The 24,158-nt window shown below is 43.2% G+C and overlaps 2 protein-coding genes and 1 long non-coding RNA gene across 6 annotated transcripts in view; 2 read left to right on the top strand and 1 right to left on the bottom strand.

Moving 5' to 3' along the window:
- GPR19 (G protein-coupled receptor 19) overlaps positions 1 to 1,711 on the bottom strand; it is a 37,276-nt gene extending 35,565 nt beyond the window's left edge. The window contains exons 1-2 of one of the 4 annotated variants that reach the window (XM_065941149.1): positions 1,366 to 1,711; positions 444 to 801 (exon numbers count right to left, since the gene is read on the bottom strand). The gene's annotated coding sequence lies outside the window, so the exon portion shown is untranslated. The remainder of the gene's footprint in view (positions 1 to 443; positions 802 to 1,365) is intronic. The other 3 variants (XM_065941158.1, XM_065941143.1, XM_065941164.1) reach the window with 3 other exon arrangements.
- A 3,625-nt stretch (positions 1,712 to 5,336) lies between these two features.
- Positions 5,337 to 16,383, top strand: LOC136159711 (uncharacterized). Its single transcript, XR_010661502.1, has 3 exons — positions 5,337 to 5,470; positions 14,644 to 14,920; positions 16,281 to 16,383. It is a non-coding gene; the product is annotated as an uncharacterized lncRNA (long non-coding RNA).
- Positions 16,384 to 18,862: 2,479 nt separating this feature from the next.
- Positions 18,863 to 23,546, top strand: CDKN1B (cyclin dependent kinase inhibitor 1B). The gene is made up of 3 exons (XM_065941087.1): positions 18,863 to 19,347; positions 19,909 to 20,038; positions 22,202 to 23,546. Exons 1-2 carry the CDS (start codon positions 18,873 to 18,875, stop codon positions 20,028 to 20,030), a joined length of 597 nt encoding a protein of 198 aa, XP_065797159.1. The 5' UTR covers positions 18,863 to 18,872; the 3' UTR covers positions 20,031 to 20,038; positions 22,202 to 23,546.
- Positions 23,547 to 24,158: the final 612 nt, after the last annotated feature.

Below are 24,158 nucleotides of genomic sequence, written 5' to 3'. Positions count from 1 at the left end.
CCCACTCCCTAAAACCAAAATACGAAGGCATCAATGCAGAACCCCTACTCTACTGCACGCATGGATTTTTTTTTTTCTGGAACAGTTTCATGAATGACACACATGTGGCCCAGTTACTAGGTTACATTAGTGTTAATTGCTCAGTCATGTCTAACTCTTTGTCACCCCATGGACAGTAGGCTGCTAGGCTCCTTTGTCCATGGAATTCTCCAGGCAAGAATACTGGCGTGGGTTGCCATTTCCTAGGCTATACTGTAGGCTGCCAAAATGAAGTAAACTGCTCTAGGGAGAACTTCTTGATAGGGGACTACCAGGACTGGACTTTCTTAATGAAGCATTTCGATTCTATTGATTGATACCTGGATCCTTCTCCCTCACTGCTAACTTAAATCCTGTGGCTTTCTATATCGAGTTTTTCTTACAGATGAAGCTATATTGCTTACCTACAAGCAATTTTGCTGGCCGACTAAAATTGCATTGTTCCTCTGCCTTGTACTCCAGATAGTACATAAAAAATCAAAATATACTCAAAATCAAAAGTTGACTAGAGATTGCTGCTAATACCAAGATGGACTCTCATACCAAGTGACGCTGGGAGGCTAAAAGCAGAAAGCATGTACTTTTGTAACAAGCTGGTGTCTTGATAGCTCAGTTCCACCATTCCACTCCATGAAATCCACACTGCCTCCTGCCTGAGGTGTGGCTGAAGGGACCCACAGGGTGAGGACACTTGAGGTGTGGGTAGTACCTTTCAGACACTGCAGGAAGAAACTGAATGCTCGTGCAGGTGTCCCACGTATCCTGAGAGAGAAAGAGGTCAGATTAGTCCTCCCAAGATGCTTCCAGAATTCCTGACTCCTCTACTTCCTCATCCCAACCTCAGTCCTTGCTCAGGACTCTGGCTTTTAGAATCCTCCTTGTCCCACTCACTTAGGGACTCCCCGATTTCCACCTTACTCAAGAGGAACTAAATGTGGGGGGCATTTCTGTCATTCTGTTTACAAATACGAACATCTTCATACTATCTGATGGGGAACGTTCTCCACTGCAGGAGTTCCCAACCTTCAGACTCTAATGCCTGATGATCTCAGGTGGAGCTGATGCCATCATGATAGAAATAAAGTTCACAATAAATGTAATGAGCCTGACTCATCCTGAAACCGTCCCCTGTCCCCCTCCCATCACGGAATAACTGTCTTCCACAAAACTGGTCCCTGATGAAAAAAAAAAAAAAAGTAGTGTTGGGGAACACTACTCTACTACCAAGTGCCCTGTTTTCCTAGTTTCTCCTCTCCACTGGGCAGTGTAGTTACTGCCTTCCTTCACCGCTTCTATTTTCCCATCTTCTCCTTCCCTCTACATTACCTTACTTCACAATCCCTCTTGGTCTCCAGGGGGAAAAAAATTTTTTTTCACGGTCCTTAACGATTTATTCCTTCTGTCGCTCCCAGGGTTATCTTTCCAAACACATAAAGCCCATCACTCTTGTTTTTAAAGCCTGAACGGCTCTCCTATGTCCACTCCTTTACTACTCGATTCGCTGAATTCTCCTCAGAGAATTCACGGTAGACACACAGTAACGGAAAGAAGGGACGACCATACAAGCGTGAGTAGTAATGACTGCAAAATCTCGAAGAATGTAGCGTTGTGTGCTTGAATCCATCGCGTCAACGTGAATTATCCTCCGACCTTTCTCGAGGGTCAAACTAGCTTGACTTATCCAGCAAAAAGTTTCGAAACGTTTTCCCGCTTAAAAAAAAAAAAAAAAAAAAAATTAGTCAAGCGCATGCGCAACCGCACAGAGTTGGGGGGGTTGCTGTTCGCGCAGGCAGATCTCGCGATGTTTGATCTAGACGGGCGAGTAGTTTTTTTTATGGTGGTGGGAGGCTTTTTCCCCACCTCCCCTCCACCAGGTGTGGTGATTTAGTGCTGTAGTCAAATTAAAAATATCAAGACTCCACGGCGAGAACAAACGAGGCTAGAAGTAGGCAACACGCCAGCAGCTGTTTTCCCTTCTAGGAAGGGCTTCTTGCGAGGTCTCGAAGGTCCCACAAGTTCCTCAGAAACAAAAGTCAGGAGTATGTAAAAACAGAAGAAGCCAACCACTGTATCACCTTAGAGCGGTGTAGAGATTCTTGTTGTTTTTCCACTTTTTACTGTTCAAAAAATCCCATTGGCTGCTAGCAAACCAGGTTACACGCCTGTCGCCACTGCGCCTGCGCTAGGCTTTGTTTACTACCTCGGACGGCCGCTGGGTCCCGCCTCAAGAGCCCGGCGAGTAAGGACAGGCCCTGGGCTGTAGTTGTCAGCCGGGGACACGGATGGGAGGTTGATACCAGGACAGGTTAAGTGTAAGCCTGAAACCAGGGAAAATACGAGCGGTAATGAAAGCTCTTGAACACTCAGAAACCGTTGTCTTATCAGATCTGTCCTACTGAAGGTAATGAAGGTGATAGCGCCACTCTTAACCATAACTAAGAAGTGGTAAGCAGCAACCCTAAGCCCCAAAGCGAAGGTGGAATTTAGGTACTTGTTAAAAATATGGACTCTGTAATGGAAAAGATGCAAATAACCCTAACGCTCAAGCCCATTTACTTAAATTTCGAGCAATACCTCCATGGTTAAGAATGTCTCTTGCAGCAGAGTCAAGAAGGCAGCCATGCAAATTTTGAAACTAAAAACAGTGGTGACTCGAGAAGCAATAGCCGGAAAAAGCACCAACCAACAAGCAAATTTTTTTTAAATGGCTTTAAGTTCCCTTCAAAATCAGTTTCAAATGGCTTAGAAGGCTATGATATTTACAAGATGAGAAGATCTGGTGAAACTTTGGTTATATTTTAGATATGACTAGATCCGTTTGAAAACAAGGCAAGTTAATTTTTTCTTAGGTATTTTTAATAGAAGAGTTTCTAATGATGCATTTTAATGTGCTCTAAACGGCCTTCAGTTGCTGGTAGATTCAGCTAAACCTAGATCTGTATCTTTGAGTTGGATAATAGCATATGTATCTTTGAGTTTGATGTTTACAATTTGGACGTTTTATTGGACTATATGTTAGGTTTTAAATAATGAATTTGAAGACTTTAATTTGTAATAGAAGAAACTTTCTACAAAAGGAAGATGAGATTTTTAGGTCGCATGAAATTAAATAAGGGGAAAGTATGTACATGTGTGCCAATGGGGCCAAATTTTGAAGGCTCTGGGTACTTCCAGTATGGTTCTCAGAGTACCTTAACGTTAAAAAATTAACCTCTAGATTTTTCTCATTATGTTTGATATGATAGTAAAGTGTAGTAAATGTAGCGATTTGGATACTTACTTTTAAGGCAACAGTTGGTACCAAAGTGAGAAGGAACTTAAAGTCCTGCTCCATTATCTAGGGTTGCACTCATTTGGTTGAGGTAAGGTGATAGCCAGTTTTCTAAGCAGGATTGAATTGACTTTTTTTGGTGAAGGAAAAGAAATGTAGATAAGCTGAATTGATTCTTTGTTCACTTATTAAGGTGATTAAGACTGACTCATAAACACTGCTTACTTTGTCAAGGCAGTCAACAACTGTAAAAGAAACTGAATGCTTTTATTGCACATGATGAGATGGTGCTAATGGAAATTGGATGAAGAGTTGATACAGAGCTACCAATCCTTTGAGACTACTGGTTAATTTACATGTGATGAAAACGTTAGTGTAAGACCAGTAACTGGTCAAATAAAACTTTTATCTTTGTTCACTGAAAAAAAAATCTTTTAATGAGTAAAAGAAACTCACCAATGAATTGGTTTCCCATTCAGTCTGTCATGCAACTCAGGAAATAGACTTCCAGAATTTTCACAATCAGTAGCTAAAAACGTTATCCATGAAAAAAAAAAAATAGCTATCCATATTATTTATTTAGCAGCATTCTGAGCATACTCTCCTGTAATTACCCCGACATTGTAAAGCAGTGAAAAAACTGCTGCCTTTTGTAGTCACATATTTATGTAAACATGGGTTCTTGAATTATTGTGACCCCAACATAAGGAACTGCTGAGCAAGGAATCTTCTATGCATTCCCAATTACCCCAAATTTGTTGAATCAATACACTATAATCTTACTTACTGCTTCCCTTGTGGCTCAGCTGGTAAGGAATCTGCCTGCAATGCGAGAGACCTGGGTTCGATTCCTGGCTTGGGAAGATCCCCTGGAGAAGGGAACAGCTACCCACTCCAGTATTCTGGCCTAGAGAATTCCATGAACTATATAGTCCATGGGGCCACAAAGAGTCGGACACAACTGAGCGACTTTCACTTTCAATCTTATTAACTGAGTGATAGAACTTTTTTCATGACAGATCATTTTTAAGATTTTAAAAGTATTAAACATGTTACAGCCAAATTGCAGTGTTTCTGCATGAATCTTTATTGATGAACAAGGGACTGCAAGAGAACTGTGCTGCTGCTTCTAGCCCTGCACTCTTTCTGGGAGTAATGGGAGTAATTCTAGCACACTTGTCACACCTGAAGAAAGAATATTGGTCAGATGGAAGGGAATCATTAGCAAAGGGATGGGGGCATATGGGAGAAAAAAGGGTGAACTTTGGTTGTGAATGGGCAGTGCCCATTAAGGACATCTTCTGTGCTACAATACTCTGGCAACAGCTAGAGGACTCCACCCTAGGCTCTCTACCATCGTCATCTTTGCCCGGCTGGCTTCTTGATTGCATGTACATCTCCTTTCTGTTCTGCCATCCTCAAATTAGCAGTCTTCTGTCAGTCTCAGGATGGTGGCCATAGCACCAAACATCATGTTCTCATGTGAAATGTTCAAAGAGAAAGGAAGAGATAGAGGGAGGAAAAAAAGAGAAGAGAAAAATGCTTTCTTTTTGTATCCTCCTTTCTTACCAGGGTGAAAAATCTTTCCCATATGACTTAACAGTCTTCCCCTCACACCTCCTTGCTCAGAACTGTGTCATAGGACTACCTCTAGCTGGGAGGAAGGGTAGGAAAATATGTATATACAGAAAAAGACAAGTATTTTTTAAAAACAGCACACTAGAAATAACAGGACTTAGAGAAAATACAAACTTAGGAACAGACCACTCAAAACCTATGCAGTTTTGTTACCTGAGGACCATAAAAGTTACTAGGCTAATGAAAAATACCAGCACAATTAAATCTCCTCTGGTGTTGTCAACATCACAGTAATCTTTTAGAGCTATATTGTCTGTTTTGTCTATGTGAGGCTCTTGAGTATTTTTTTTAAGATTTTTTTTTAATGTGGACCATTTTTTAAGCCTTTATTGAATTTGTTATAATATTGCTTCTGTTGTTTATGTTCTGGTTTTTTGGCTTCAAGGCATGTGGGATCTTACCTCTCCAACTGGGGATCAAACCTGCACCTGCTGTATTGGAAAGTGAAGTCTTAACTACTGGACCACCAGGGAAGTTCCACTCTTGAGCCTTTAAATGTGCCAATCCAAATTGAGATGTGATGTAAGTGTAAGATGCACCCCAAATTTCAAAGACTTAGTATGAAAAAATAATGTTGAATATCTCATTAATAGTTTTTATATTGATTATATGTTGAAATATTTCACCTGTTTCTTTTTACTTTACTTTTTGAAAATATAGTTACTTGAAAGTTTAAAATTGCACGTTTCTCATATTTTTGCCAAACAGTGCCGCTTTAGAACCTTTAACCCTGGGACATGTGCTTTCTCCTTGGACATATAGTTCATTGAGGACATTTGATTCCAATTGAAAGCAGTTTCATTAAAATTAACTGCTCATGTGTCTCATGCTCTTGGATTGAAAGAATTAATATTGTTAAGAATGGCCATACTATCCAAAGCATTCTGCAGATAGATTCCCTATCAAGTTATCCATGATATTTTTCACAGAACTAGAACAAATAATTTTAAAATTTACGTGAAACCATAAAAGACCCAGAATTACCAAAGCAATCTTGAGGAAAAAGAAAGCCATATATTTATATCTGAAGTCAAGGTGAATGTGTCATGGAGGCAGTGTATATGTCTATATGTGTTTAGAGGGATGGGGGTGTGTCTTTCTGAAGAGTAGTTTAGTGGAAAAGGATCAGGCTTGGATTATTTTTGCACCAATTGCATGTGACCAGAGACAAATTACCTTTTATCTTTTTAAAAATATGTATTTATTTACTTATTTGACTGGGCCAGGTCTTAAATGCTGCAGGTGGGATCTCTGATCTTTGTTGCTGCACACCAGATCTTCAGTTGCAACATGCAAACTCTCAGTTGTGGTATGTGGAATCCAGTTCCCAGACTAGGGATTAAACTCTGGGCCCCCAGCATTAGGAGTGCAGAGTTTTAGCCACTGGACCACCAGGGAAGTCCCCACCTTTTTCCTTCATTTCTACTTACTCACTTGTTAAGGGTTATAATACTTACTTTAACCGCTCAGACAAGTATTAAAACACCCTCTGCTATGATAAACTACATTAACATTAAATTCAAATTATTATGTGAGTAATGTATGAAAATGATCTGAAAACGTTCAATAGGTAGAGTCTATACAGATTTACAGTTCAGTTAAATTTGGTGGGGTTTAAAACTCTTCTGTATGCATTTAGAAACGTAGGCTGTAAGTTTGGTTATGGTCTGGAATATTTGCCAGATTGGGGCCGAGAGTTCTGGCCTTGTGCTGCCCTCCTGTGCTGTTTAAACAGCTCAGCAAGTCAATTACATTCCTGCTTCATGAATGCTCTGCGGGGGAATTCTTATTACTTACCCTCTTCTGTCCTCATGTGGCGACAGAGGGCCTAACTATTCTGGATGTTTCTGTTTCTTTGGTGAAGGAAGCCAGATGGAAAACCACTCTGAAACATCTAGGTCAGAAAATCAAATCCCAAGTTAAGGAAAAAGGCAAAAAATTGCAAATTGCATTAGCTACTAGAGATGTAATTGGTTCACTGATACAGGAAGATCTTAAGCAGATTATTGAGGTTCGGAGAAAAATACCATTATGACAATGTCAGAAAAGGCTTATTGTCAAGAATAGAAACACAGCTCAATGTCCTTTTATTATGCTAAGAATTTACAATAAAGCGATGATTTTCTAAGCAGAACATTAGCCGGGTGAAATATGAGATTCACAAGCACAGCTCATTCAGTGCTAATTCTCTTAGTACAGCCTCCAAAAGCGATTCCTTTCCAAGAGGTTTAAGGTAATTTATCAACATGACAATTCTCTGGAAAGTTAAGAAAACACACTGAAGGAATTATAGAATGTGAAACCATACAGTGAAACAAGCAAAGGTGGTCAGTGGGTGGTATCTTCTTCACATCCTTAGCTCCCCATCTGCCAGTACCCAGGTCCCACCCCAGGCCTGCTTCCACACTGGCCTCCTGATATTAGAACCTAGCCACACTCTATTTAGATGAGGTATATGTGTGCCTATTTTGTTCATGTGAGTATATAGCATGCAGGGACATTACATGACTTACCTTTTAGTTCACTCCTGCCAGGCTTTCATATCCTCCACTTGGCCAGAACTATTCTTATCAAGATCACCAATGACCTTCATGACCAAATCCAATGGTCAGTTTTCAGTCCTCATCTTACTTGACTTTCCAGCAACATTTGAACCATTTGATCTCTCTCGTCCTTGAAACACTGTTTTACTTGGCTTCTGAGTCACCTCTCTCTTGGCTCTCCTCCACTCCATCAGTGGCTCCTTTATATTCTCCTCTGTTAAGAGACTTCCATAGTTTTGATTTCTAAAAGTTGTAATGCTCAGGCTTCTTCTCTATTTAAACTCGCTCCCTTCATGATCTTATCTAGTCCCAAGGCTTTAATATCATCTAAATGCTGAAAATTTCCAAATTTGTGTCTCCAACACAAACCTCTCTCGCCTGACTTCCAGACTCATATATACAACTGCTTACTCAATGTCTCCACTTGGATGTCCATGTCTATCTCACACTTAGCACACTTAAAGCAAAATTTGTTCCTCCCTCAGTAAACCCCATTTCAGTATATGGCCAAACCCTCTTCAGTTGCTTAGGCCAAAAAGCCTTGGGGTCATTATGGACTCTTCCTTCCCATACACTCTCCATTTTCAATCATTTGGCAAAGTTTGCTGGCTATATCTTTAAAAACATATCTGTCCACTGACAGACGAATGGATAAAGAAGTTGTGATACATACACACAATGGAATATTACTCAGCTATAAAAAGGAACACATCTGAATCAGTTCCAAAGAGGTAGATGAACCTACAACCTATTATACAGAGTGAAGTAAGTCAGAAAGAGAAACACAAATATCCTATATTAACGCACACACACACACATATATATATATATAATCTAGAAAGATAGTACTGACCATCCTATTTGCAGGGCAGCAAAGGAGACAGACTTTTGGACACAATGGTGGAAGGGTGGGTGGTGATTTGAGAGAGTAGCATGGAAACATACACATCACCATATGTTAAATAGACAGCCAGTAGGAATTTGCTATATGACGAAGGAAACCCAAAGCCAGTGCTCTGTCACAAACTAGAGGGGTGAGATGGGAAGGGAGGAGGGTAGGTGGCTCAAGGCTGGGGGTGGGGTGGGGATATATGTATACCTATGGCAGATTCACATTGGTATATGGCAGAAACAATATTTTACAATACTGTAAAATAATTATCCTCCAACTAAAAATGAGATAAAAATTTAAAAAGTCATATATCATAACTCTACCCTTTCTTCCACATGCATTGCTACCACCCTGGTCTGAATCAACATGACCTCTTTTTGGATTACTGCAATGGTCTCCCTACTTCTCTCGGGCTTCTTTGAAGAACTTCCCACACAGCAAAATGATCAAAATTAGTCAAAGTCAAATCAAAACTCCCTGCTCGAAGATGGCTTACCTCAATTGAAATAATATTGAAAGTCTTTACCATATCTTATAAAGTATACATGATCCAGGCCTCTAGTTTCTTTCTGATCTCATCTCCTACCTCCCAGCCCCTACATACTCTAACTTGCAAGTCCCTTTATTGTTCTTTAGCATCGCAGGCACATTCCTCGGGGCTCTTGGATTTGATGTTTCCTCTGCCTGGAACACAGAAAATTATGTAGTCCATGCCCTCAATTCATTGGGTCTCTGTTCAAATATCATTTAATCAAAGAGTCCTTCCTAATATAGCACCTGTCTTCATTACTCTCTGCACCCTCAATGACACTAGTTGAGCACCTTTAATGGCATGACACCCTGTGCTTACTTACTTGTGTATTGTCTGCCTTCCACACTTGAGTATTAACTCCATTCCATTAAGCAGGACTTTGGCTGTCTTTGTTTTCTGCTATGTCCCCAGAGGGTCTGGCATCTGGTAAGAGCTCATTAAAAATTTAATGAATGAAGGAATGAACAAATATTCATGTGAACAGTTATTCAGAGAGTGGTCAGGAACAGAAAATGAGCACTTTCCAGTATTTTTTTTAGCTGTAAGTTTGTGTAAACTGAAGACTGAGACGGTCATTGAGGGAAGTTTTCTCCTTCATATCTTCTCAATGAATGTAGTTGAAAATGGTGAGTTGGTGGTGAATATGTTTTTTGTTCCAAATTCCATATTCTACTCACAGAAGTTGGCCATTTATGTTTCAATCATGGAAATTAAGGTCATGAAACCAGAGTCTGCTATTTCCCCTTCTTATGAAACCAGCAATACTGCATTTTATTACTACATTTTACTGAAAAATGACAATTTTTTTCTCTAATTAAAAATGCCTCATGAATTTTTTTCTCTAAAGTCTGACCTAAGCTCAGTTTTAAACCTTTTTTGAGTCCAGTTTCTTTCAAAGATGCTATTTTTCTTTTCAGAAATTTGACTCTCCTTTTCTCCAGAACCTTCTATTGATGAATAGTAGGTAAACTAAGCCAATGAAACTTCAGTGATAAAATTTACAAACTCACTAAATCATTGCATCATCTACAAGGGTCATCACAGTGGACTCTGGACTCAGCTTCCAGAGGGCAGGCACACTGGTCCTAGCGCCTTGCCTGCACCTTTTTGTGGCTTTGGAACACTCAGTCTTCTTAATCTTGGGGCCTCATCTGCAAGAGAGGATAATGGCATTTGTCTTGCCATGGTGGTCTTATGAGGGTCAAATGTGATGAAATCAAAGAAGCTGCTTTCAAATATGTAAAGTATTAATCAGGGATGTGTTGGGTTCTAATAATAGAAACCAGTAACAAACTAGCTTGGAGCAAAATGGAATTGTTTTACAAACACATGCTGTCCCACGGAACTGAAATCCAGGTAGTTGGACCTCCCGAGTTGCAGGATCCAGAAACTGGGGAGTTTAGGGTGCTGAGTGTTATTTGTCTGTCTAAAACCTGGGGTCTCAGGACTTCCCTGGTGATCCAGTGGCTAAGACTCTGCACTGATAATGCAAGGGGCCCCGGGGTTCAACCCTTGGTCAGGGAGCTAGATCCCACATGCCACAACTAAAGATCCCTCATGCTGCAATGAAGACCCAGAACAGCCAAATAAATAAATAAATGTGAAAACCTATGGTCTCTCTTCTCCAACTCTCTTTGAATGTCCCTTTCTTTCTTCTGACACTACAGGCAATCTTTATCTCCATCTCCATCACATATGGGCCAAAGATAGCTTTCTTAAAACTGCTCTTTCAATTCCGAATCTGTATTACCTTATGCATCTCTAACTTATAGTTTACTAACTGAAGTTTTTGAAACCTGGTTTTGAAGTTCCCAGGAGAGAGGATTTGGTCAAGTTCAAATCATATAGCTACTGACTCTCCCCTCTCTGGTCATCTTCAGGAAGCAAATGGGAGCAATGTCATATAATCCCTTAGCAGAAAAGGCTAAGGGAGCAAACTCTCTGAGAAGGTTTCGTGGGGCAGTGAAGAAAAGAGTGTTGCACAGCTCAACTGTGATGAAAAATATGGAGAACATTCCGAATATGCTTTCCCATACTTTGGAAAACTTTATGCTGGATCAGACCTGGTCATATGATTACTTTCAGCATATTTGTAAATACAGACAGGTCTCAGAGAGTCCTGCCAACCACACCATATCTTTACATTACATGTCAGATTCATGTCTCCAGTATTATCTCTGTTACCCATTTTTGTGTGGGGTGGGGATTATCATGCCTGTTTTTAGAAATTAACTATTATTATTTGGTTGAGTTGAAACCCCATGACCGCATGATGGTTTTCTCTAGTTGCAGAGAATGGGGAACACTCTGTAGTTGCAGAGTGTGGGCTCTAGGTGTGCGGGCTTCCGTAGTTGCAGCACATAGGATCAGTAGTTGTGGCACATGGTCTTAGTTGCTCCGAGGCCTGTGGGATCTTCCTGGATCAGGGATTGAACCCATATCCCCTGCATTGGCAGGCAGATTCTTAACCACTGGACCACCAGGGAAGTCCCTTTGTTACCCTCTTAAGGAACATAACCTCTTATTCTTTTTTCCCTCAAGGATATAGTTCATTTCAATATATATACTGACTGTAATCAAATTCTCAACCTTTGATACTCTTTATCTCCCAGACTTTCCCATTTGTATTAGTTGTTGTTGTTCAATCACTAAGTCATGTCCGACTCTTTGCGACCCATGGACTGCAGCACACCAGGTCTCCCTGTCCTTCACTGTCTTTTGGAGTTTGCACAAACTCATGTCCACTGAGTCAGTGATGCTATCCAACCATTATCCTCTGTCACCCCCCTTCTCTTTCTGCCCTCTGGTATGAGTTAAGATTGACTATAAAATGTTATAACAAATCGACCCAAACTAACAGGGTTTGACAAAGTAGAAATTCATTTTCTCCCCTTGGGTCAAGTCATTGATGGTGACGCTATCATCTTTAACGTGAGTCTTCCAAGGTTACAGTAATATTCACCTTAACAGTCCATGGGAGCGATGAGAGAGGGGCAGAAGGGGAGGGGTCATGTGATAGGTTTTATACACTAGGCTGAAAGACACATATCACTTTTTCCTACATTCTGCTGGAAAACACCTATCATCAGACCACATCCAGCTACAAAGGAAGGTGGGAAATTTAACGTAGCTGGGCAGCTGTATGCCTGGTTACAATTCTGATACTGAGGAAGAAGGTGAGAATGGAATTTGGTGAACAGCAAGCCGTCTCTGCCGCATCCTCCCTGTGTGCTACTTTTCTTATTTAATGGCACCATTCTCTCAATTACCTGTAAAGTCATCCCTCATTTCTCTGTCTTTCACCAGCTCTCCTATCTGTTCTGACTACCTAAGCAAACCCATATTCATTCCTTGTTTTGCATTCCTTCCTCTGCGCCACAGCTTAAGGCCCTTGTATCTCTTGCTTAGGGCTGCCGAGGTGGCGCTAGTGGTAAAGAACCCAGAGGTGCAAGAGACGTGGGTTCAGTCCCTGGGTTAGGAAGATCCCCTGGAGGAGGGCTTGGCAGCCCACTTCAATATTCTTGCCTGGAGAATCCCAGGGACAGAGGAGCCTCGTGGGCTACAGCCCATAGGGTCACCAAGAGTCGTACATGACTGAAGCGACTTGGCACACACCCACCTCTTGCTTGAGCAACTGCAGTCAGCCTTCAAAGTCACCTCCCTATGTCAGTGCCTCCATGCTCATCACAACCACCCTATACTCTGCTGTCAGATGCCATTTCTGAACCCAAACATCTGACTGTCCAAGACAGCTTGGGGTCCTTTAATTTTTTTAATTTGGCTGCACCAAGTCAATTAGTTGTGGCATGGGAGATCTTTCAGTTGTGGTATACAAACTGTTAGTTGTGGCATTTGGGATCTACTTCCCTGACCAGGGATTGAACCTGGACCCCCTGCATTGGGAGCGCATAGTCCCATATTTTTTTTTAATTAATTTTTATTAGAGGTACTTCCTTGGTGATCCTTGGGCTAAGACTCCATGCTCCCAATGCAGAGGGCCCAGGTTCAGTCTCTGGTCAGAGAACTAGATCCTGAGGGTTGCAACTAAAGATCAAAGATTCCCTAGTGTTACAACTGAGAGCCTGCACAGCCAAATAAATAACTTAAAATTTTTTATTGGTGTATAGTTGCTTTACAATGTTGTCTTCAACTGTACAGTAAACTGAATCAGCTACACGTATACATATATCCCCTCCTTTTTGGATTTCCTTCCCATTTAGGTCACCACAGAGCACTGAGTAGGGTTCCCTGAGCTATAGGTAGGTTCTCATTAGTTATCTATTGTATACATGGTATCAATAGTGTATATATGGTCAATTCCAATCTCCCAATTCATCCCACCCCCCACCCCCTTGTTAGTTTGTTCTCTGCATCTGTGTCTCCATTTCTAGACTCCAAATCTATGCAACTTGGGTCCCTTAACTGTTACCTCCTCTCCTCTGGTCAAGGCAGTGATCACTGCATACAAAGTATCTGCAGCTATGCCTTTGTAACTCAGTAGCTCACACCAGACAGCCTCCTGTTCTCTGTTCCAAGCCCTCTTTCTCTGGTCTTGTGGCTTATGCTTCTTTCTACCCTTTTGCCTCACATCTGTGCTCTGTGCAAAACTCAGTTCCCTTTTGATTAAGACCATTATGGGACCGTCCACCCAACTTTCATTTGGCTCTGTCCCTAGATTCTGTTTCTCAGGGTACAGGCTTGCTCTTGGTCAGGAGACATGTTTGAACAATGATCATGTTATTCTCCTCACCAAAAGCTCCTTTGCTTACTGAATAAAGCAGACTTTTTCACTAGCATGTCACCCCCATGCCTGCCACTGTCTGATCCCAACCCCCAATTACCACCCCTGCCAATACAGCTTTTTAGTTTTCTCTGCTCTCTCTGGAGTCCTCAAAGCATCTTTCCAAGGGCACTTACTCATTCTTCAAGATCTGACTCATATCACCTCCTTTACAGCTTCCTCTTTCTCTCTCCTTTGTACTCCATCTCTGAACAGAGTTCTTCCATATTTTGCTTTCTATCTATGGAGTTTCTGTGCAGAGGGTGGTCTCCTCATCTAAGATGAAAGTGTTAGTCGCTCAGTCGTGTCTGACTCTTTGCGGCCCCATGGACTGTAGCCCTCCAGGCTTCTCTGTCCTGGGGATTCTCCAAAGAAGAATACTGGAGTGGGTAGCCATTCCCTTCTCCAAGGGATCTTCCTGAGCCAGAAATCGAACCCCAGTCCCCTGCATTGCAGGCAGATTCTGTACTGTCTGAGCCACCAGGGAAGCCCTCTAGGATGAATACTCCCTAAAAGGCAAGGATTGTGACTTCCTCATCCTTTCATTCTCCACACTGCTGAGAATACAACCTTGGAGAATACCTTTCGCATGGTAAGAGGACATCATTCCAGTGCTCAGAACCTCCTACTGCTTCAGTGGCCTCCCCTGTCAGCCACTCATGGATTAAAACCCTGCATAGGCCTACCTTGCTTTATTTGAGCAGATGTTGCTGCTGTTACTTTTGTGTTTGCTGTTCCTCTCCATCAAAAAAAAATTTTTTTTAAGTCTTTCGACTTTACACAATATACACAATTTAAACTTGGACAAATTTATTCTAGTTAAGCCATAAGTGTCAACATGTAAACTTGTTTTGCTTAAAGAATTTTTCTATCAAAAAAAAAAAGTCTTGAATTTGTTACAATACTGCTTCTATGTTTTAGTGTTGTTTTTTGTTTTTTTTTGGTCAGGAGGCACACAGGATCTTAGCTCTCCCACCACGGATGGAACCCCCACCCTTTGCATTGGAAGAAGTCTTAACCACTGGACCACCAGGGAAGTCCTCTGCTGTTCCCTCTATGGTGTACACTACATGGCTGCTCTCTCTCGAGTCCTCAGAGCATCTCTCCAAGGGCACTTTCTCAATGAAGCCTTCTTGGACCACACTAGTCACACTGGGACCTCACACAACACTCTCCCCCCTCCTCTGCTTGTTTTTCTCCATAGCATGTATCACTTCCTTCCGCGGTATGTGTATTTCACTCATGTATTATTGTGTATTTTTCTGTCTCCTCTCCCCCTACTAGAGTGTAAGCGGTCATCCTAGTGTAAATCTGCTTGTTTACCTCTGTATTCCCAGAGTCTCGGATATCAAGGCACTCAAAAAATATTTGTAGAAAGAGTAAGCAAATTAATAGAAGATGCTCAATAAGTATTTATTAAATTGAATAAAAAACGTCAGAAACAGTTTGTGAAATTTCCAAACTCTAAAAATATGTCGGTTTAGGAGCATAGCGAAATTGAACGAGCCTCGCCTCACCGTAAACATCCTCGAGGAAGGATTAAAATCGTGTGCTCGAGGTGGGAGGGGCAATGGGGCCAAAAAGCGTGCGCCTTCGCAGAAGTTTTGGGGGCTGCTTGACTTCCCCCTGCGAGGAACCGCACCTGGGAGGCGAGCTTGCTCAGCCGCCCCGCCGGGACACTCGGCTACCACACAGGTGTCTTCTTTTAAGTAATTGTGGTCTTCGTCTCTCTCCCAAGCTGTTAAAGGACACACAAATCTTGGGTGGCTTATGAGCCACTTCTCAGCTCTCAGGAGAAAACTACCAAGGGTGAAACTGACAACAAAAACATCACCCAGGACGAGATTCTGGGTCTTGCGGGCAGCCGAGCCCCCTTTTTCAGAGCAGCGCGAGTGTAACTTTCTGTCTTCTCCCCAGGCTCCGCCTTTAGGCTGTTTATTGGAAATTCTTCTCCCGGGCTCAGTCTTTTAAAGCCGCCGCCTACTTTCCACAGGAGGATGGCGCTCACAGCTCCCGGTTCTCTTCCCTCGGGGACTGCGTCGTACTTTTTTCACGCTACGTCGCTACTACAGCAGACGCCTGCCCTCTCACTATTTACCCCGCAGTTCTCCGGTGCCTTAACTGTAAACAAAACACTTTAGATCACAGCAAGGTCGGAGTAAGCACAGCCTTTCTGCTGGCAGTCAGACGTCTTAAGGTGGCGTCACTGTGACTCGTTTGGTTTTCAAGATTAACAAAGCGACAAAATGGTGGTCCTACATATCAGTTAAAGAAATATTAAGGGTGCGTAGGGGATGAAAGTATCCATTTTTTACTTATCTGGAAGCTACTAATTCCACGAATAAAATCAAACATCTGTGGCAAGGTGTAATACTCTAGAATGTTTCAATTTACATAGATGTGGTATCTGAATTTATGCTCATATAAAGAATTTTGCTCGTATAGAATAAGAATTTTGGTGTAGTCCAACAACTGTGTAAAGATTTTAACAACAATAATCTATAATTTCAGGAGTTGGGTATAAATTATGGTATTGAGACCTGCCCTAACTTTTCTGTCCCTCTTCTCCATCTTCTCCAATTCAGCAAACCAAGTGGGGGCATTCGACGTAAAATAAAGAAAAAAAGAAGATGAGACCTTTTACTTAGATGCCAGGTGAAATATTTTCTCTCCATCAGGTAGGAAGTCCGGCCTTTGAAAGCACTGCCTCTCTCACTGCTCTCTGGGTCTCACCCTGCCCTTTTGGAATCTGCATTTTAGTCATATTAAGTGCAAGGTCATACCAAAGGCCAGTGACAGTCGTGTTTAAATATCAGGGACCACAGGCCACATCAAGGAAACAGCTGCAAGCAGCCCAGAGCATGAGAAGGAGCCATTTTGAATCATTTATAGGAGATGAGGACCTGCAGACTGTAGACAAGAGAATCACTCTGGGTGATACCCAGAGAAATCTCTCTTGAGTCTGTTTTCCTCAATCGTTAAAAGAGAAGGTGGAAGCACAGGGTTTCCAAGGTTCCTCCTAACTCCTACATTCTGGAGTGTCTGAAGCAAGGGAGGCACACAAAGTGGGCAAATACTATGTGGGTTAAGAAAACAAGTTAAATGTCAAACTCATCTGTAGCATAGATGCCTAAGAAAACTGTTGTGCACAATTGCTTCTGGGCACTGTTAGAACCGGAGATCCCTTTCCAGTAAAATGTGTAACTTTGATCCAGAACAAAAGGAGGATAGGGAGGGCAGTTAAAGACCCTTTGTTTCAGATATAACAGCCTGTCCATCCTGTTTTAACTTACATCACCTTGCTCAGGAGCACACTGCTAGGTAAATTTCAAGTTGCAAAGGGGAGCAGAGAAATGCCGAGACACTGGGTTGACCGAAAAGCCCGTTCTGTAGGATCTCCTGGAAAAATCCGAGCCAACTTTCTGACCAACCGAACAATCTCAGACGTGAGGACACGGTTGTGGTTGCTTTAGAAATCACTTCGCAACCCGGACTTTCCGATTCCTTTCACTCCTGGAAGACCCGCCGCCCTTTAAAAGCGTCACTCACTTGCATCTAAATGGTGTTCTGGGTGGGTTCCGAGAAGTTGAGTCTGGTGGGAGAGAAGGGTGGAGGAAGGAAGAAGCTGTTGTGTTTGGCGGCTGGACTCAGGTAGAGGAAACTGCTACAACCCGGCAAAGAATTGAAAAAATACAAAGAGGAGACGAGTTCCCACACGCAGCCCGCGTCAGTGAACTGTACTTGGGAGGCAAGAACCTGGGCCAGGGGTGTAACCTCGCTTTTTTTTTTTTTTTTTTTAAACTAAGCGTGTCTGAGACAGCTACAAAGTTTATTAGGGACTTGGGAGACCAGTTGACTTTTTGATCTTGCAATCCTTTCTCATTTTTTTATTGAAGGAGACCTTGGGTTCAGAATACATGATAAAGACTGCATCTATTCCAGGGTAATTTATAGAAAGACGTCCTCCTAGGCTTCTCCCCTAAGCTCCTAGCCTCCCCTAGAAATCGCAAAGACTTCTAGGTTAAGGGTGAACTAACCACTGCTCACCCCCAGCTTAAGGCACCCAGGCCGAGGGGCTCCCCGCCTCCCCCGCCGTGTGAGCGACTGGGGCCCCCCGGGGGAAAGCCCAGCTAGGGGGCCGAGCTCCCACCCTGCGTCCCCCATCCCCTGCTCGGCGAGTGAGGGGTAAACAAGATCGCCAGTCAGGGGCACCACCACCGGCGGCCGAGCACCTTGGCGCTCTCCCCCGCTTTCCAGGGCGAGGAGCCGGGGAGGTCGGGACTCCAGAGCAGTGGCGCGCGGGCCCGCGCAGCGCCCGGGATCAGAACACCCGCCGGCCGGCGCCGCTGCCCAGGCCCCTCCCCGGCCGTTTGGCGAGCTTGTTTGTCTTATTTGTAATTTCTCCGAGGCCAGCCGGAGCAGGTCTGCTGGCAAGCCGTGCGCCTCCCGCAGTCACGCGACCAGCCCCGGGTCCCGGCCGCGCGCTCAGCGGCGGCGGCCGCGGCGGCGCGCCCGGGAGGCGGAGAGGCGCGGCCGGGCCACCTTAAGGCCGCGTTCGCCAGCCTCGGCGGGGCGGCTCCCGGCGCCGCGACCAATGATCTCCTCCTCTGTTTAAATAGACTCGCGGTGTCAATCATCTTCTCCCTCGTCAGCCTCCCTTCCACCGCCATATTGGGCAACTCCAAAAAGGGGGCTCGTCTTTTCGGGGGTGTTTTTTTTTCTTCCTCCCTGCTTTCCACTGGGCTCACTCTCTCGCCGCTCCGCGACTCCGCGACACCCGCAAGGTTTGGAGAAGGCGCTTGGGCGGCGGGACCCGCGGGCTCTCGGCGGCCCGGACTCGGAGCGGCTCTGCCCCCTCCTGTCCCGGCGGCGCTCGGCTCCCCTCCCCTCCGCTCCCCGCCCTCCCGCTTGCTCGGCCGGGATCGGGGCTGTCTGGCCCCGGGGGGCTGCCCCTCGCCCCCTCCCCCAGCCCCGCGCGCGCCTAGAAGCTCGGGCGCTGACTCGGCTCGCGTTTGTTTCTCTTGGCTCCAGGGGCCGGCGCAGGGCTTATAAAGAGGGGCTCGGGCTGGGTCGGGGCGTTTTGTTTTGTTCGGTTTTGTTTAGCGAGAGAGAGAGCGCGCGCGCGAGAGCCTCAGTCGCCGAGACCCCCCACCCCCACCCCACCCCCCGGGAGGAAGATGTCAAACGTGCGAGTGTCTAACGGGAGCCCGAGCCTGGAGCGGATGGACGCCAGACAGGCGGAGTACCCCAAGCCCTCGGCTTGCAGAAACCTTTTTGGCCCGGTCAATCACGAAGAGTTAACCCGGGACTTGGAGAAGCACTGCAGAGACATGGAAGAGGCCAGCCAGCGCAAGTGGAATTTTGATTTTCAGAATCACAAGCCCCTGGAGGGCAAGTACGAGTGGCAGGAGGTGGAAAAGGGCAGCCTGCCCGAGTTCTACTACAGACCCCCGCGGCCACCCAAAGGCGCCTGCAAGGTGCCGGCGCAGGAAGGCCAGGATGCCAGCGGGGCCCGCCCGGCGGTGCCTTTACTTGGGTCTCAGGCAAACCCAGAGGACACGCATTTGGTCGATCAGAAGACTGATGCTCCGGACAGCCAGACCGGGTTAGCGGAGCAGTGCCCTGGGATAAGGAAGCGACCTGCCGCAGACGGTAGTGACCCTTTCCGATGTGTAAAATGTCTGTCTCTGTCTATCTGCCGCGCTCCTTCCCTGGCTTGAGGGTCTTTAACCGCAGCTTTCTTTTCAGCGCGTTCTGACTTAGCTTTTGGGGCGGAGGCGGGGGGAGGGGGGGAGCGCACTTTCCTACTGTGATGTTGTACATGCTATTTATTTAGTTGCGTGGTTGTCTGTTTATGACTTTTAAGTCAGAAGCTTGAGATTGTGTTATCTGATCATTTCTCTAACTGAAAACATCGCGGCTCCTCCCAGCTAGACAGCGGTAGGTATGTGACACCGTTGGGATGTTTATCAACTGCCTCCTTCTTCGCTTTGGAGAGAGAGCTTTGGAGCGTAGAAAATACACTTTCTGTTATGTGAAAACAACCTCATTTTGTGCTCTTAAAGGCCACGGGGAATGACGGACCCAGGATTGTGGGTGGAGGTGGTGGGTTTTTTGTCCCTTGACTCTTGGGGCTCACTTCTGTCGGCCATTGTTTTTTTCTAATAATGATTGTTTGTGTGTGTTCTTTTTAAAATTCCCTCTTGCCCTTAGATTCCTCTCCTCAAAACAAAAGAGCCAACAGAACAGAAGAAAATGTTTCAGACGGTTCCCCCAACGCCGGTTCAGTGGAGCAGACGCCCAAGAAGCCCGGCCTCAGAAGGCGTCAGACGTAAACTACTCGGTGGGTTGATGACTTGGAGCAGATAAGTGACACCCCAGTCGGGTTGCAGGAACTCATGTGCTTTCAAGCCCCAAGATAACCCGATCTCAGTGGTGGCTGGCAGATGAAAACTTGTGGGCTTTTGTTTTATGTTTTGGGAGGACAAAAAAGTAGGAATGGGGAAGACTGGGAATCAGGGGCGGGGGGCGGAGGGTATTGTAGTTCTTCCCAGTTTTCACCTCCTGAGATTATTTTCTTTTCAAGCACCAACTGATCAGAGCAAGTCTCCCAAGCAAGTACTTGTAACCAAGGCTCTGTGAGTAGGAAGGTCAGTTCCCTGAAGGTGCCATCAAAACATGTCCAGAACAATAGGTTCTTTTTCCATCTGACCAGGAGCGGGGGTCTGCCTCCATCCCACTTCATGAGAATTCATCTCCCAGAGGACCACGTTGACTCAGTAACAGATTTTGAGCTCTCCATGGGCAAAAATGGCAAATAAATGATTTAATTCAAACTTTGAGGGAAAAGTGAGGCACTTTTCCTCACTGAAAAAGTGGTTCATATCCAGATAATAGTTAGAAATGTGACAAGAGAAATGTGTGACTTTCTTTTGTCTTTATTATTTTCATACGCTCTCACTCTCTCTGGCTTCTGATGAGTTTGGGGGATGGAGAAGGAACCTGTTTGTTTAAAAAAATAAAACTGAAATGGAAGGTTCAAAAATACTAAGGTTCCTGCGGAATTTCTGATAACACTCAAGTTGCAAAGCAGAAGTTAGAGTGACTCTGCCAGAGTAAGCAATCCAGGAACACGTCAGCATGTGTATGCTAATCATGCTATAACAGGAGAAGCTGGGTACTTGTAGAGGAAATGGAGGGTAGTTATCAGGGCTGGCAGGGGTAGGTGTACCCCCAACATTAGAAGTGGAGATTTTTGCCATCTACTAAAATATGATCAACATGAAAAGCTAATTTGAATAATCAACCCCCAGCTTTACATGGATTGGTCTTCTTAAGGCTCAAACTACACATATTCATAGTTTGTAAACTTCTTAAAATAACTATGTCCTTCTTTCTCTGCCCAAACACTCTCACTAGCCTAGCATATAAAGAGATCCTAAGAAATGTTTACACTAACTTTTAAAATCCTCACCTATAAAAATTTTAAAAAGGATAAAGGTGAGGTTCAAGTTTTGTGTTTTTAAATCAGTGTCATATATAGGACTTGGCTACATAGACCTGATATTTTTCAGAGTTTATATGAAACAGTGCTATGAAACCTCTACATCACAGCTTATATATATGAAGTAGGTAAATTGGATGAAAATGATTTCTGAAGTAACCTTAACACCTGCGGCTCTTGGTTTGTGACTTGTGGCATAGGTCGTCAGATGAGCAAATCAGACCTGCTGAGTTTTGATCTGGCTCCATTCTTGCAAACCGAGAAGCACTTGTTAGTAAATATTGCCAGTTCAGAGAATACAGGAAATCGTAGTAAGGACCTATTCATAAGCATTCATGTGTCTATTTCTACATATGACTAAGACTAGAAGAGTTTGAGAAAAAAAAAAAGTGAATAGAATTTTCTTTGGAGAGCCTTTATAAGTATCATTGCCAGTTATTTTTCAAACTGAGAAAATTCTGCTACTCTTTAAGTGTTAATGGTTTCTGAATTTTCCCATGTCTGTTCTTTCTCAGTATCTTTGACCCCAATTCTCTAGACCAGGGTTTCTCAACCTCTGCACTGCTGACATTTGGGGCCGAATAATTCTTTGTTGAGGGAGGCTGTCCCGGGCATTGTAGAATGTTCTGGCAGCATCCCTGATCTCTTGAAGCACATGCCAATAGTAACCCCTCCAGTCATACCCAGTGTGACAAGCAAAATGTCTCCAGACATTGCCAAATGTCCCCCCGGGGGGGCGGGTGGCGAAGGGCAGGCAGCAAAATTACCCACTGTTGAATACTGCTGTTGTAGACAAAAACCTATAGCACAGGGGAGAGTGAAATGCCAGTGAGATAAATGTTGGTTGGAGATGACTCTAGTCACCAGCTTTTAGTATGTTTGTTCTTTCCCATTGCTCAGGTATTTCCCAGCTAAAACAGTAACAAAATAATTCCGGTAATATATTGGCAATGTTATTCTAGTGCTTTTTCTCCTAATTCTTTCTCCTTGTTTCTTTTGCAGAATATGTTTCCTTGTTTATCTGATACATCACTGCTTGATGAAGCAAGGAAGATATAAATTAAAAATTTGAAATACATATCTGACTCCAAGAACGGACAACCTTTACAAGCACTGAACAGCAACAGACTTAATAACACTAAAGTTTTAGGCACTCTTAAATCATCTGCCTCTAAAAGCATTGGATGTAGCATTGTGCAATTAGGTTTTTCCTTATTTGCTTCATTGTACTACCTGTGTATATAGTTTTTACTTTTTATGTAGCACATAAACTTTGGGGAAGGGAGGGCTGGGAGCGGGGGGACTGAGGAATTGGCATGGGGGGGCGGTTGAAGAGCTTGCTTCGATTTAGAGCAAGGACAAAAATATTTGACTTGCATGAAGAGAAGCAGTTTAGGGGAAGGGTTTGAATTATTTTCTTTAAAGATGTAATGTCCCTTTCAATGAAAACTGATATTTCATTTAAAAAATCATCCAAATTTGAACACTGGCTTCAGATAATTGCTATTTATTTTTGTATGAAGTTTTTTCTCATTTGGGAGCTCTGATGATTCCGTTATGTAGTAGCAAATGACTTTTTTTTTTTTAAACAACAACAAAAGACTCCTCAGTGCTCCCCACTAGTCTCCCTTACAATTGGAATTTACCAGTATTCAGCAGTCTGGTAATCACTCCAGGTACCTCTGAGCAAAACTCTGGCATGTATGTGGGGAGTGTTCTGAATGCTCAGAATTAACCATTTAATTTTTATCAGATTTTTGAGAACATTTCTTAATTTTCTTTTCAATTCAGGGTGTGTAGACACAGTCAAAATAATTCTAAATCCTTGGATATTTTAAAAGATCTGTAAGTAACTTGACATAAAAAATAATGAAATAATTTTTAATTTACAGCTTCTCATTCTGTTTCTTAATTTGTCCAAAGGATAGTGGTATTTTTAAAGGAAAGTGAATATAGAGAAAAGCACCCGTGGGTAGGCAAAATGGATGCTACATCTTTAAACAGTATTTTTACATTGCCTGTGTATGTGTATGAAACAAAACCATTTGAAGTGTACCTGTGTACATAACTCTGTAAAGACACTGAAAATTATACTAACTTATTTATGTTAAAAAGAGATTTTTTTTTTAATCTAGACAATATACAAGCCAAAGTGGCATGTTTTGTGCATTTGTAAATGCTGTATCGAGTAGAGTAGGTTTTTCCCCTTCTTCTGTTCTTCTGTTAAATAATATGGCTATGCTTAAAAGGTTGCATACTGAGCCAAGTATAATTTTTTGTAATGTGTGAAAAAGACGCCAATTATTGTTACACATCAAGTAATCAATAAAGAAAACTTCCAGAGCTATTTGTTGAGTTGAACTGTCTATAAATATACTTACTAAGCTTGAGGTGTTGGACTTAGCATTCTAGTCATTTCCACAAATGTAATATGAAGTGGCAAATACCTAGATAATTCAGGCCTACCACTCAGATGATGTTTATGTAGGACCGAATGTAGTAGTAATGCATTTCCACTTAGTTCTGTATGGGTAGACAAAACTTTAGAAGTGGAAAGTGGGAAAGCCACATTTTCATATTAATAAGATGGTAATATTTATATCTTCTAGAATATGAATGTGTCAGAACCAAAAATTCTTATATAAGTGTAGACTGATCACACACTTGCAGGATTGAAAATGAAACTAACATGGTGACTTCTCTAAATTCTGTATTTACACACACACAATGTTGTAAGGAACTAGAGCAATTGTTCAGACCCTCTAAGCTACACCTCTCTTCCAAAATATTCAGATATATAGGTCCTTTAGAAAGGGGCGTGCATTCCACACTAATTTAGATAGAACAGGTATCCTTAAAATTTAACTGGCCATCATACACCAATTCCTCAATTTCTAGATTTCCTGGTTACACTCTACACAACCTTAAGCTGGTTAATCTGAATACCAAATCTGAGGGT

This window comes from Muntiacus reevesi, chromosome 1, assembly GCF_963930625.1.
Source record: "Muntiacus reevesi chromosome 1, mMunRee1.1, whole genome shotgun sequence".
Lineage (NCBI taxonomy): Eukaryota > Metazoa > Chordata > Mammalia > Artiodactyla > Cervidae > Muntiacus > Muntiacus reevesi.
This window is presented reverse-complemented; position numbering and strand designations above follow the sequence as displayed.

Bases quoted from the DNA above. Each gene is read 5' to 3' on its own strand.
- CDKN1B (XM_065941087.1), top strand. From the start codon at position 18,873: ATGTCAAACGTGCGAGTGTCTAACGGGAGCCCGAGCCTGGAGCGGATG. The intron at 19,348-19,908 runs GTAGTGACCCTT...TCTTGCCCTTAG, and splicing joins GAAGCGACCTGCCGCAGACG to ATTCCTCTCCTCAAAACAAA.